The 14,279-nt window shown below is 34.1% G+C and overlaps 1 protein-coding gene across 1 annotated transcript; it reads right to left on the bottom strand.

Annotated features, from left to right (window-relative positions):
* Positions 1-5,561: 5,561 nt before the first annotated feature.
* Positions 5,562-8,014, bottom strand: LOC115965601 (cytochrome P450 CYP736A12-like). Its single transcript, XM_031084863.1, has 2 exons — positions 7,334-8,014; positions 5,562-6,402 (listed from the first exon to the last, which is right to left on the bottom strand). Exons 1-2 carry the CDS (start codon positions 8,012-8,014, stop codon positions 5,575-5,577), a joined length of 1,509 nt encoding a protein of 502 aa, XP_030940723.1. The 3' UTR covers positions 5,562-5,574.
* Between the last annotated feature and the right edge of the window lie 6,265 nt (positions 8,015-14,279).

Genomic DNA, 14,279 nt, shown 5'->3' with positions numbered 1-14,279 from the left:
AAAGCTCAATAGCTAGCCATCTATTGAGCTTGAAGAGCTATTCCAACCCCGTGGCTCAACAGTAGCTCGACAGATAGGGCATTTGACGAGTTTTATGAAAAACAGAATTTCAGTTCTGTTTTGATTCCAATTCGTGATTGTATGTTTGGATTTTCTTTTCTCACAATCCCAGACATATAAAATGATTATTTTAAGAACCGTCAAAGGGGGAACAAGTTGCACAAGTGTTGAGCAAAGTTTTTTTAGGAAAATTTGATCAAAGATAGAATTTTCCCTAGTTCATCTTTCTTGTGAAGAAGTTGCTGTGTTTGTGCACCTTAGGGTTTTGTAACCAAGCATCTTCTTGATCTTCATCATTTGGAAGAACTGAAGAATTTTGTAGCCAACAACCTTCTCTAGTTGGCGATAAAAGTCGCGTATCAGGATCCGCGGATTGGTTAGTCACGTACTGGGAGCCATGCATTACAAGGAGAGATTGTCACTATAGAACAAATCCAATTAGGTATTAGGGTAAGGGTTCAGCTGTAGGTTGGTAGAAGGTACTGAGATTTCTTTACTTGTAACTTCTTGTTTTGATAATAGTAGATTCTTGGGAGTGGTGACCTTAAAATCATCCAGTGAGATTTTTTCCGTGTTGGTTTTCCCCATTTGCAAACAAATCACCATGTCAATTTAATTTTCACTGAACTTAGTTTAATTTTCGATTTGTTTGTGCTACCACGCGCTTTGTGTGTTAATTTGATTAATTAATAAACCTGGCTAATTAATCAATTGATTAATTACAAGGGGTCAAAACATTTTTGGCCTATCAAGTGGTATCAGAGCAGGCACACTCTGATTAGGTTTTAATCTTTGCTATGTTGATCCATTAACCTTTGTTTGTCATGAATATAGGACAATCTTTAATTATACCTCCTTTATTTGATGACACTAACTATGCATACTGGAAAGTATGCATGAGAGCTTTCTTGTTGTCTTTAGATGAAAAAGTGTGCAAACTATTGAGATAGCCTAGACCAAGCCAAAGGAAGCACCAACTGATTGGGATGATGCCAAGATTAAGGTGTCAAACTTCAACATCAGGGCATTGAATGTCTTATTCAGTGCGGTCACTAATAAGGAGTTCAAGAAGATACTCTACTGAAACTGCTAAGGAGGCATGGATCATTCTCCAAACAACCTATGAGGGAACCAAGGCTGTCAAACATTCAAAACTTTAGAGGCTCACTACAAGCGTTGAAGAAATCAAGATGGAGGAGGATGAGTCGTTTGATAAGTTCTATGCCAAGCTCAAGGACATAGTGAACTCAATCTTTAATCTTGGGGAAATCATTCCTAAACTCAAGATTGTGAGAAAAGTGCTCAAATTTCTATCTGAGAGATTCCATGCCAAAATCACGAAGATTGAGGAATCAAAGGATATTGACAAGATCCCTTTGACAGAGCTGGTTGGTAATCTGTAAACCTACAAGCTAGGTTTAACAAGGATTAGTAAGCCGGGTAAGAGCAAGAGCATGACACTAAAGACCAAGAGCAGTGACACAGATGAGTCTTCAGACGATGAAGATTCTAAGATAAAGTCATACATTACAAGACAATTCAAGAAATTCATGAAGAATGCCAAGGTGAAGGCCTTCGACAAGGACCGTAGGCAATCTAGCTCCTTATAGTTCAAGAGCCAAGATAAAGGGAAGAAGGATGCTAGGAATAGCGATTAGTATACTGTTCCCTCAGAACCAAAGTATTTCAAGTGTTAAGGCTTTGGACATATGAAACAGGAGTGTCCTACATATCTGAAGAGCAATGGGAAGAGCAAGGTCCTTGCTACTACTTTAAGCGACACTGAGCCTGAGGATGATTTTGACAATGAGGATAACGGAATCCTGAATGCCTTCACTGCCGCTATCAATCCTACTGAAGTGAATGTTGAAGATGTGGATAAAGAAGAGGAATTGGTGGAGTCTAAGTTTGAGAAGATAGATGAACAAGATGACATCCACATAGCCTATGCAAAGTTATACAAGGTCTTAAAGAAGTATGAGAAGATGTATAGGTTGGCCTCCAAGAAGCTTAGTGATGTGGAGCTTGAGCGAGAAGAGCTTTCCACAAAGTTTGATGAAGCCAATCAGACTATTAGAGTACTAAGATTTGAGAATAATTTCTTGGCTGAGAAGACCAAGAAGCTTGAAGCTAAGCTGTTCCAAGTCAGAGCTCAACTGGAAAGGACTTCAAGTGCTAAGCTCTGTGAAATGGTTAGTCTTCAAAAATCTGCTTCCAATCGAACCGGTTTAGGGTATGATCTCTCTTCTCCTAGGATTGCTTTTACTAGTTCCACTGTTTTTGTTCCTCCTGCTAATAATGTTGAAATTGAAAACACTAATGTCAAAACTGATTTAGCTAGTGAGAACATAGACAATGGTAAATATATCTTAGGAGTACCGCCTAAGTAGGATAAGAAAGAGGTTAAAAACCCTAGGGCTAAGAAGGCTAACTCTCAAAAGCCTAAATAGAAGAAGTAGCATCTCTATCATCACTGTGGAGTAGCCGGTCATACTCGACCCAATTGCTATAAGTGGCTAGCCTCTTAACAGAGCAACGACATGATTACATCGGGAAACTAGAATTAGTTTCCATTCTCTTTTGCTCATCTTGGAGATCTTCTCAAAGCCCTCATGTTCCTTTCGAACTTGAACAGTTTTAATTCTTCCCTTTCACCGTCGGATCAAGGGTTTATTAGATGAAAGAGTTCTTCCAAGGTGTGGAAGGAAAAGGGCTCCAAGTGATTCTGTCACTTCTTCTCTCTCTCCCTTCTTGTTTTTGTTTGCATATTACTTGTGTGTTTTGCTTTACTTTTTGAGTCAGTCTAGTTTTTATACTTTGCTTTATTTAACATGTTTTTGTTTGTTTTTAGTTTTGTTTATTTTGTTTTTCATATTAAAAAAAAATTGAAAAATCAGAAAAATACAAAAACAGTGTGTGTTTTATGTACATTGGTACTTGTGTACTTTGGATGGCCATTGAAACAAAATTTTCTAAACTTTGTATCGTTTGTAGCTTAGATGAGCATCTCTATGTACAACTAAGCAAGTGAGCTTTGTGGCTCATGTTTGTGATGAGTAAGATTAATTTATCTTTTGTACTTAATACTCATATCACTATTTTTGACGAGAAGGACTAGAAAATCCTAAGAGAAAGACATAAATAACCATTTCACCACTGTTGCTCGCCAATCATGAAATGACATTTATGTGCTTCGGCATAGCAAAATTGGAATGTCAAATGCTTAATATCATTGGGTATTTCTTTTCTTTCTCTTATATGCTCATGCATGATATGCTTATTAAAAGAAAAACATGCAAAGAAAAATAAAAAGCAAAAAGATCAAAGTGCTTTTAAATATGATTGCAAGCGTATATTGTAGGAGATGTGGGAGTTAAAGGATGTACCTCGAAGGTGATAGTCCCCATCAAACAGTTATGATTGTGTGTGAATTAAAGTGATTTTTTCATATTTCAAATCGTTATAACATGTATACACTTATGCAATCTTGTCACTCCATAAGAGTTGAGATTGGGGATAGCTTCACACATGAGAAAGAGGGAGGAAGTTTTTTTGTTAAAGAGCAAGATGGGTCTTCTTCGTTGACGTTGGAATCAGACGAGCTTGAAACTTCACCGGAGCTTTGGAAGCAATAGTGATGGCAAAGAAAGAGGCTTGGCCTTGTGTGGACTAGTACCGGGCTGCTGTGACAATGGATAGAAGGAGAGGCAGCTGTGCAGGGGAGTGAGAGAGAGAGAGAGAGAGAGAGAAAAAATTGAGTTTATGTTTTATGAAACTCTGTGTGGGTGTGAAATTTTTTAAAGGTAAAATAGTCTTTTTGTCATTTAGTGAGGTGTCAAGTATTTAAGCCATTAGATTAAATCCATATGTTAAATCTATGGATCCGTCACTTCTTATCGCCAAAATATTTGGACCTCACCTGTTGTGGCCTGGGGGAGGATCGGATACTCCTCACAAAAAAAAAAAAAAAAGTACCGCAGCTGATCACGTGTTAATTTAGCAACCAATCGTATTGGCTTCAGTTTCATTGTACGCTAACTTTCCTCGTAATTCATAATTTACCTGCTGTCTCTTTCCTAAGATTTTGTTTTCCCAACCACGGAACAACTCTCCTCAATCCCCATATTCTACCTACTGTCTTTTCCTTAAGATTTTGTTTTGCTACCAACCCTGGTTTCATGGTCCAATCAGTCGAGTAAAAGGAGGAAATCTACAAAAGAATTCAGTCATTGTATTCTCTCTCTGGAAAAAAAAAAAATCATTGCATAAAAATAAATGCATCTTCCCATTAACACAAGATAATTGTAATTCTTTGATGACATATAGAAAAAAAATTTGATGATGTGGAAGATTAGATGAAGAAATTTTCGAACTAATGCTTTACTTGATAAAATTATAGATCATGGTTTAGTTTCTTGCTTTTTATATGAGTAATGCTATATATATATATATAATCCAAATATGACACAAACCCGTTAAGCCTCAATCTATAACCTACTAATTTTATGTCTTATTGTGTCTGATTCGTGGGTTGTGTCAAATTTTGCTACCACTACCAACGAACCACTTCTCAATATGTTTTTGTTTTAATAATAGGGATCAAAATCTCAAAGCCGAGGAATAGCTGTTAAAATCAATAAAACGTAATCAAATACATTCTATTCAAGCAAAATTAATCACAATATTTAACTTACACCATAAATAGAAGAGGATCAAATGGAAAAGAAGATAAATGAGCCTTGTATATGGATTGTATCAAAATGTCTATTGGTGTAAATGAATAATTATCAATGGTTATAGGTGTTGATTAGGAAAAGCCAACCCAAAATAAACAAAAACTAACTTAGCAGTTTAAAACTTGGCCTAAAACAAAAGAAAATTCAGTTTTGAGCTAGGCAGGAAAAGTCCAAAATTTTGAAAAATATATTAGTCCAAAACTGTTGAAACCGCATCTTCTTTACCGTACCACACTTATGACTGCAAAACTGAGGTGCAGTGCGGTTATGATTTTGGTCAAATCGGGCTACAAAGTGCAGTGTTCAAAATAGCCCAAAACCACATCGAACTACACCACGAACACCCTTAGCTAGGAGTGTAATGAGTGTTATTTATTTATTTATTTATTTAATTTTTAAGATATGATTTCCATACTATTGTTGAAATCATGTCTTGCAATGTAATTGCAAATGTGTCTTGAAGACATAATTTCAGGATCAGTATTGAAGACTTGATTTCAACTTCGAAATCGTTTTGAAGCCACCATGTTCAGAAAGGCACATGTTACAAATTATTTTAGGAATTTACCCTATATGTGTGTGTGAGTATGTATATATATTGAGCAGAAGTCCCCAGCTTGTGACATTCTATTTATAAGAGTGCAAAATACATTTGAATCCAAAACAACAAGTTAGTATAATATATTAGTGGTCGAGCATAAATTTGAATGCTAGGAGCACACTTCTAATAAGTAAATTTTTTTTTCGAAGATTATTATATTGCAATTGGATTACATATTTAATTGAGTAGGCGATAAGTTGGCATAGCATACAAGTGCTTGGCTCTCCGCATTGATAGCCCAAACTTCTCAGTCATGTCCAAGTCATTAGGCAACGTGCCACTAGGAAGGGCCCACTGAAAGCAATGCAATAATTGAGCTAGAACATATTTGATAGTTGTAAGACCTAGATGTATTCCAGGGCATCCTCTTCGACCAGACCCAAATGGGATAAGTTGGAAATCACGTCCCTTGAGGTCTATATTACTATTTTTGAATCTTTCAGGATAAAATTCTTCCACATTATTAGACCACACATAAGGATCTCGTCCAATAGCCCAAACATTTATTATTATTCGTGATTTCTTGGGGATATAATATCCATTTAATTCAATGTCCTCCATGGATTCATGTGGGGCTAGTAATGGTCCAATAGGATGTAGTCTTAAGCTTTCCTTGACCACCATATCCAAGTATGTTAAATTTGCCAAATCTGTCTCCTCTACCATCCTATTCATCCCTACTACACCTTCCAGCTCTGCCTGTACTTGTTTTACCACCCGTGGATGCCTCAAGAGTTCAGAAAAGGTCCACTCAATTGTAGCAGCTGAAGTGTCATATGCACCTGAAATCATGTCTATTATGATAGCCTTTATTTTTGTTCGATCCAATATGTATGCATGCTCATCATGGCGATTCATGGGTTGGTTCATCAAAGAAAGTAACATGTCTATAAAGTCCATTTGACGATCTTGTTGACCACTTGGAATGTTTTCATGCTCCTTGATGATATTCTCTAAGACTATATCAAGAGCCCTGCTAACCTTCTTCATTCGCCGTGTCAATCCCTGAGGGCATTTGAATGATAGAAAATCACTAAGTCAATAATAACATTTCTCAAAACGTAAATAATTGAGGAAAATATTTTTGTTTGAAAGTGAAAGAGTTTTGTTAGTGTTTCACCAATTTCACTAAAACTAAACCTAACAAATTAATTGATGTGGTAATTATTTGTGGATGGAGCTACATTAGCACCTCATACTCGTTGTAACCACCTCAATTCCTTAATTGAATGTTTGATTCAAAAAATAAAAAAACAAACAAACAAACCAAAAAAAAGGCGTTTAGTTAATTTTTGGAATAGTGTTGTGAATTCTATTTTATTATTATTTGTTATATTATATCTATTAAATCTTAATAATATTTTCTATTTAAAGGAGGAGATACAAAGTTTGATTCAAAATAGTAGCATGATTTATTAATTTCAAAATTAAATTATGAAGTTAAAACACATGAATGAAATATGTGTTAAATTATCCATCTGTTGTTTTCAGATTTCCACAAGGTTTAATGAATCTAATTTGTATGAATTTCTAAATGAAAATCGTTCTGTATAATTAACCCAAATAGAGTTTGGCTATGGAAGTGGGAAACAATTAAGAGCTAGCCAATAAAAAAATCGTAAAGATTAAAGACTTGTAAAAAATTAATTCAGTGCTTATTTTTTATGATTTTCATGAGCTTTCCAGTTTGAGATTTGGCTTTTGCTTTGAAGTTTGAAGTATGAACCGCTTTGTGTGACACTTTTGGACCGGCAACACTACTTACAGAGAAAATTCTGAATTTTTAAGGTGGCCGCAGAAATTGACTTGAAATGTAAAGCCTAAAAAGAAAAGTCAGAAGTATTGATTTTTCCGTTTTAGATACTACGAGCAATAAATCAATGGCTGGGATTTCCAAATGGAGGACAAAGTTCAGTAAATAGAAACAAATACAAACCTGTAGATCTAGGGCCCCAAGGTAAGGAACATAATCTGCTAGATTGAAAGCCCCCGTCAAGCAAAAGGTCTCCTCAATAATCGCCTTCAAGTCCAATCTGTCATCTCCACTTCTCCCAAATATCATTCTACATGAGGTTTCCTCGATAAGTTCACAAACTTTTCTACTAAGGTCCACAACCTCATGCGCCGCCGCAGAGTTTTTGAGTGACTGCACCAATGATCCTACCTCCTCCTTCCTCATGGGTGCAAATGACTCAATTTTTGAAGCAGTAAGAAGTTGCAACGTACACATTTTCCTAATGTTGCGCCAATCTGGACCATACTCGGTGAAAACCAAACCCGTGTTACCATAAGCCAAGTACTTAGTGAATTGAAGTTTAGGTCTGCTAGCAAAAATGGTATCATGGGTCTTTAAAAATAGCTCAGCGGCTTGTGGTGATGAGACCACAATAGTTGGGACATGACCAAGCCTCAACGACATGATAGGTCCGTATGTTTTTGCTAAGCTTTGGAGGGCACGGGGTGGGAAGTCACCTAGCATGTGAAGGTTACCGATAATTGGTAAGGCCCAAGGACCTGGTGGGAGTTTGCGCTCATTTTTTGGGCGTAATAGGATGTGTATGAATGTCCATACAGATCCAAGGAGTAGTAAGAGAATGCTTAATGCTAATGGATACATTGGGCCTGTTGGGAATGGGCAAGAGTGTTTGGGGATTATAAACTCTTTTGAGTTTAGAAAATTCAAACCATGACACAACTTTTGGGGCAGAAAATTTGTTACATGACGCTGCATGAGACATGAAAAGTCATCACCGGCTTCTCAGTTTTGTCAAAATGTTACAATTCCAAGTCTAATATAACGTCTCTAGGAAAGTATTTCTAACAGCCAACCATTTTGGAAATATCTTTCACGATAAAATATCTCCTAGCAGCCAGTAGACTAAATAATTTATACTTCAACTTAAAAGCTAGACTAATACTTTGGTTGGGTAGAAAAAAAGGTAGGATGAAAATGAGTTAGAGATAACTTTGGAAAACTCCAATTCCCTACTCTCTCTCTCTCTCTCTCTCTCTCTCTCTCTCTCTCTCTCTCTCGCTCTCTCTCTCTATATATATATAGTCAAAGTTGAAAGAAAATTCAATTAAATTCTAAATTGAAGTGTAATTTTGCGTCACATGTCTCATCAAATTTATAAATTTGTGTCAAGTGAATTATTAGGTGTAAAAATCAAATAGTCTAAATTCAATTAGATTCTAAATTGAATTTTAATTGAAGTTCAATTATGTGTCATGTGTCCCATCTAATTTTTTAATTTTTGTGACAAGTAAATTATTGGATGCAAAAACTGAAGAGTCTAGATCTAATTTCATGTCTAATTTTACGTCATATGTCTCATCTAATTTTTTAATTTTTGTATCAGGTGAATTATTAGGTGCAAAAATCAAAGAGTATAAATTGAATTTCAATTGAAGTTCAATTTTGTGCCATGTGTCTCATCTAGTTTTTTAATTTTTATGACAAGTGAATTATTAGGTGCAAAAACCAAAAAGTCTAAATTTAATTAGATTCTAAGTAATATATATATATATATATATATGTATGTATAAATGGTATAAATGGTGATTAGTCATACTTAAAAAGTATAAATGGTGATTTATGGTATTCTATTTGTTACCTAGGGAATACAAATTTATTAGAGGTTTAAATTTTCTAGATTTATAATTATATCTTTTTTTTTTTTTTTTTGGGAGAGAGTACCTATGTCATTTGCTCTGATGATAACTCTTTATCATTAAACAAAGACATCAATTGGTATTTGGTGTAGGGAATTGAATCTCAGATCTTTTATTCAGTTATTAGAGGCTTTATCTGTTTAGCTAACTAAAATCCACAATTTTTATAATTTTATCTAACAGAAACTTCAATGACATATGTCTTTTATTTTGTTTTTATTTCTTTTATTTCTTAAAAAGGTGTTCATTAAAAATTAAGATAAAATAAAATGATAAAGAATGAAGTATAAATAACAAAATATTCATTGCAAATGGTTGTAGGTATTTAGTTTGATAAAGAGTTTCAATTGTAGCATATGTCATCATTTATTGTGAAAATTTAAATATTGTGGCAATGTTTTAGCAAAACTTAGTTGTTTATTATTGGAAGATGATAACATTTGTTATCATTCTTAGTAGAATTTTTTGTGAGTAGATACCATCTTTAATAAATAGGTTCTAAGAAATTATATATCATAATAAATAGATAGCCATATATTAAATAACTAGTCTAAATTTAAATACATGATTTGATACTGCAAAAATAAAATTTATCTAAGTTTTTTTTAACTCAAGGGGCTGCATGCTTGCACGTGGAACCCTTACTAGTAAAAAAAAAAAAAAAAAGCCAATTAATAGCCAAAGTGACGTGATATAATGTGGCACCACCTTCAAATCTTCAAATAAATCATCCTCAACCCCTTCTAGAAAACCAAAGACTAAAACACACCAAATAAGAGTAAGTAACAAAATAAGATAGTAGTTCTCTTATAAGTTTAAACAAGTAGGCGATAAGTTGGTATGGTGAGCAAGGGATTGGCTCTTGGCATTGTTAACCCATCCTTCTCCTCCATGTCTAAGTCATTAGGCGACATGCCATTAGGTAGCTCCCAGTGAAAGAAATGCACTAATTGAGCTACAACATATTTGACATTTGTAATGCCTAATAGCATTTCAAGACACCCTCTTCAACTAGACCCAAATGGGAGAAGTTGGAAGTCACGTTCCTTAATATCTATATTATTATTTATAAATCTTTTAGGGTAAAATTCTTCCGCATTATTGGACCACACATCAGGATCTTGTCCAATAGCTCAAGAATTTATTAAAATTACTGTTCTCTCAGGTATGTAATATCCATTAATCTCAATGTCCTTCGTTGATTGATGTGGGGTTAGAAATTCCGCAATAGGATGTAGTCTAAAACTTTCTCTTATCACCATATCCAAGCATGGTAACTTTTCCAAATCTGTTTCCTCCACCATTCTATTCATTCCAACAACAATACTTAGCTCTTCTTGTAGGTATTTCATTACTCGTGGATGCCTCAAGAGCTCAGAGAGGCTCCACTCAATTGCAGCACTTGAAGTGTCTGATGCGCCCGCAAACATGTCCAACATGTTAGCCTTTATACTCTTTCGGTCAATTGTGTAAATTTGCTCAACATGGGGGATTCATGGGTTGGTTCATCAAGGAAAGTAATGTGTCCACAAAGTCCCTATGATGACCTTGTTGCCCAATGTCAACTTGTTCATGTTCTCGGATAATTGCGTCGAAGACTTTGTCGAGAGCCTCAGGAACATTCTTCAGGCGCCATTCCAATCCCGGAGGATAATAAATGGTTAATCAATTGTAAAGTCACATTTCCATTACCTAATCGATTGATAAATGCATTTGGAAATAAATATCAATTTTTTTTTATTCAGTAATTTGTCAATTCGACTATTTGAGTATTATATATATATATATATATATATATATAGTTGTAAATTAAAATTTAATCCATCAATATTTTCCCTTTATATAGTATAAAATCTTAGTATGTTTAAAATAAAATAAACTTTCAAAATATAGAACAATATATAAAATTTAATTTATCAAGAGTACTATTGCAGTTTTGACGTGACAGTTTTGAGATTGATTCATTTAATTTTATTTCTAACATTAGACAGATCAGCTAATCACCAATCTAGATTTAAATATTCAAGCTTAATTACAATTTTTTTTTTTTTGGTCGAACAAGTTTAAGTTTGTTCAAGAGTTACTTGGCTAATTTATTCTTTCCCAATAAATTTGTTTACCCCTGTAAATCAATACTAATAATTAATAACTAAATTATAATTGAAATTACATCAATTAAGTTAATTAGATAGAATTAAATGATTTTTTATATGAAATTTTAAAAATTAGATTTCCCAAATTTAAATTTGTAAAAATTATATACACACACACGCACACACTCTATAAAATAGACTTTATAATATTAATAAATTAAAAATAATAATTGATATCTTATAAACTTACTTACACACTTACATAATCAACTTTCAAGTCTATATAAATATATAATTATACATGTATATAATATTATATATACTAAAACTCATACTTATGAGTTTGTTCGAGAATATTTTATTATTTTTGAATTTGACTCCTTCAATTGTTGAGTTTAAATCTAGACTTAGGTTTGACTTGTTTAGTAAATAAAATAATATAGACAAGTGTGGGGGCCGGTTAATCAATAAATTATTAAAATCGTGCTAACTGGGCTTGTGGCCTATCCGAGAACGTAAAACTGTCCGAAGAGGCCCATATCAGGTTATAAGTGTAACCAAATGAAAATGAGAGTAGATATCACGTGAGGTGAGTTCAGTATTCGTCCGAGGACAAAATCCTTCTCGGCAGTATGAGTCCGAGGACGACCTGAACGCCACATTGTTTCAAACACACCTCAGAGCTACATTACCATTGAAGGTGGGACATGGGACCAGGGGTAAGAAAGAAAAGGTAAACAAATATCTTTAACAACAGCTGCCTCTGCAATAATTGCCTCTCAACCAACTCTCTGACCGCATTAATTTGGAGGTGATGCCTGAACAGTGATGAAACAACTTTACAACTGCTGGTTGGAGGTTCTAGGAGGTGTTGGATGGGACAGGAAGGGATCTCCTGAACCCAACCTACACGTGTATGGTGAAAATGATACCAAGAGGGCAGTATATAACACGGAAGAATGCATTGAGAAAAAGGATCGGAACTTCTAAACAAAGAGTACTTAGAAGAAAACCTTATGAAATAAAGAACTGAACTTGTATCAAGGAGAAATTGATCGTTATATTAGTGCTAATCCGTCTATAAACGTTAAGTTTAATTGTTTTTCTTTTGGAGTTAACCTAGTTTTTTGATATCCACGCTCTACAAATTTATTGTTTGGACCTTTAACGTTCGAACCCAATACGAATTTGGGATTGTTACAAATTGAGTCCTTACAACAAGCATTTATTGGAACCAAGTGCAAATATTAATAGCTAGATTTATTTACAAACATATTATCACTTGGATTGTTTTTAGTCCTAGTCAACTACCTTATGCTGGATGAAGTTTTGCTTTTTAAAATTAGAAAATGCTAACGGATGCTCTCAGGGTAATAGTTAATAATACATTTTAAAAAAATAACAAATAATATATTTTTATTCTATTATCATTTTTTTTTCACTTTTTCTCTTGTTCATTTCTTCTCTCTCTCTCTCTCTCTCTCTCTCTCTCTCTTTCTCTCTCTCTGTTTTTTTTTCTTCCTTTGGACTTCTCCTCTCTTTCCCTCATTTTTTTAAAATATTTTTTTCACTGTTCCTCTCTTTTATCTCTCTCTCTCTCTCTCTCTCTCTCTCACTTTTTTTCACCGGTCCCTTTTTTTTTCCCTCTATCTCTCCATCTTTGTGGGTTTGGTGGTGGTGGTTGATTTTGGGTATGATTTTGTGGATTTTGGTTGTAGTGGTGGCGGTGATTGATTTTGTGTGTGAGTTTTTTGGATTTTGGTTGTGGTGGTGGTTAAGTTTGGGAGTGGGTTTATGTATTTTGGTTGTGAAAAAAAAAAAATACAATGGAGCCAGCTCCGAAAGCTTCCATGGTTGCTTCTTTCACAGCTCAAACTAAAGAAAAGTGAGAAACGTGAGGCTGTTCAAAACTTTATTACAATGGTGGACTGAACTTGAGGACTAAATTGTTGAATATAAAAGGTTGAAAATTTTATTAGAAACCCAAAATGCACAACCTTCTAAATGAAACAAAATTGTTCCTGAATCAAATATAATATTCTTATGTTTCTCACCTATTTTGAGCTCCAAAGTATAGACATCACAATTATTTTCTTTTAATGTGAGCTAAAAATAAGAATTATAATGCAATAGTAACTAATATAGAATATTTCTCTAAATATTTAATCACTATTCAATAAATCATATAATTTTTTTTTTAAAAGCTCACTATAACAACATAGAAACAGGCAGGGGAAATCTTAGAAAAAGGTTTAATGATAAACAGTAGAAAAAAGTTTATTGATAATAAATGTGTCTTAAAAGGTATTGCTAAGAATGGGAGGAAGTTCCCTTTGCCATGTGTTCTAAATAGAGTATGTATATGTTGCCATCTGTTTTGCTCATTTGTTTCTGTTAATTGATACAACATGCCACCTCACATCTAGGGGTGGAAAATTAACCCAAACCCATTTGCCCATCCAAATCCACCCACTTAAATGAGACCCAAACCCACCGAATTATTAATTGGGTTAAATGGGTATTAACCTAATTAAACCCAATTAACATTAATGTTTATTGGGTTTTAATTGAGTACCCAATTAGACCTAATTATGATTCAAGTATCATTTCTACAAATCACCTAACTCTAAAATACCTCAAAACCACTAAAATTACCAAAATACTGCCTAAACCTAAAAAATGACCAAAATAACACCTAAAACCTAAAAGGACCAAAATACCTCTAAAACCTACAAAATAACCAAAATACTTCCGAAACCCAAAAAATGACCAAAATACCCCCAAAACCTCAAAATTACCAAAATAACCACAAAACCTACAAAATGACCAAAATACCCCCGAAACCCAAAAAATGACCAAAATACCCCTAAAACCTAAAAAATGACCAAAATAGCCTCGAAACCCAAAATTGCCAAAATACCCCTAAACCTAGAAAATGACCAAAATACCCCTAAAACCTAGAAAATGACAAAAATATCCCGAAAACATTAAAATTACCAAAATACCCCCCAAAACCCAAAAATGACCAAAATACCCCTGAAACTCAAAAAATGACCAAAATACTAGGGGTGTTAAACCGAGTTAGCGTGTCGGGTTTATGTCATGTTGAGGTAGGGG

The sequence above is a fragment of the Quercus lobata genome, chromosome 10, assembly GCF_001633185.2.
Source record: "Quercus lobata isolate SW786 chromosome 10, ValleyOak3.0 Primary Assembly, whole genome shotgun sequence".
Taxonomy (NCBI): domain Eukaryota; kingdom Viridiplantae; phylum Streptophyta; class Magnoliopsida; order Fagales; family Fagaceae; genus Quercus; species Quercus lobata.
Note: the sequence above shows the minus strand (reverse complement) of the source record. Positions and strands in the feature narration are given on the sequence as shown.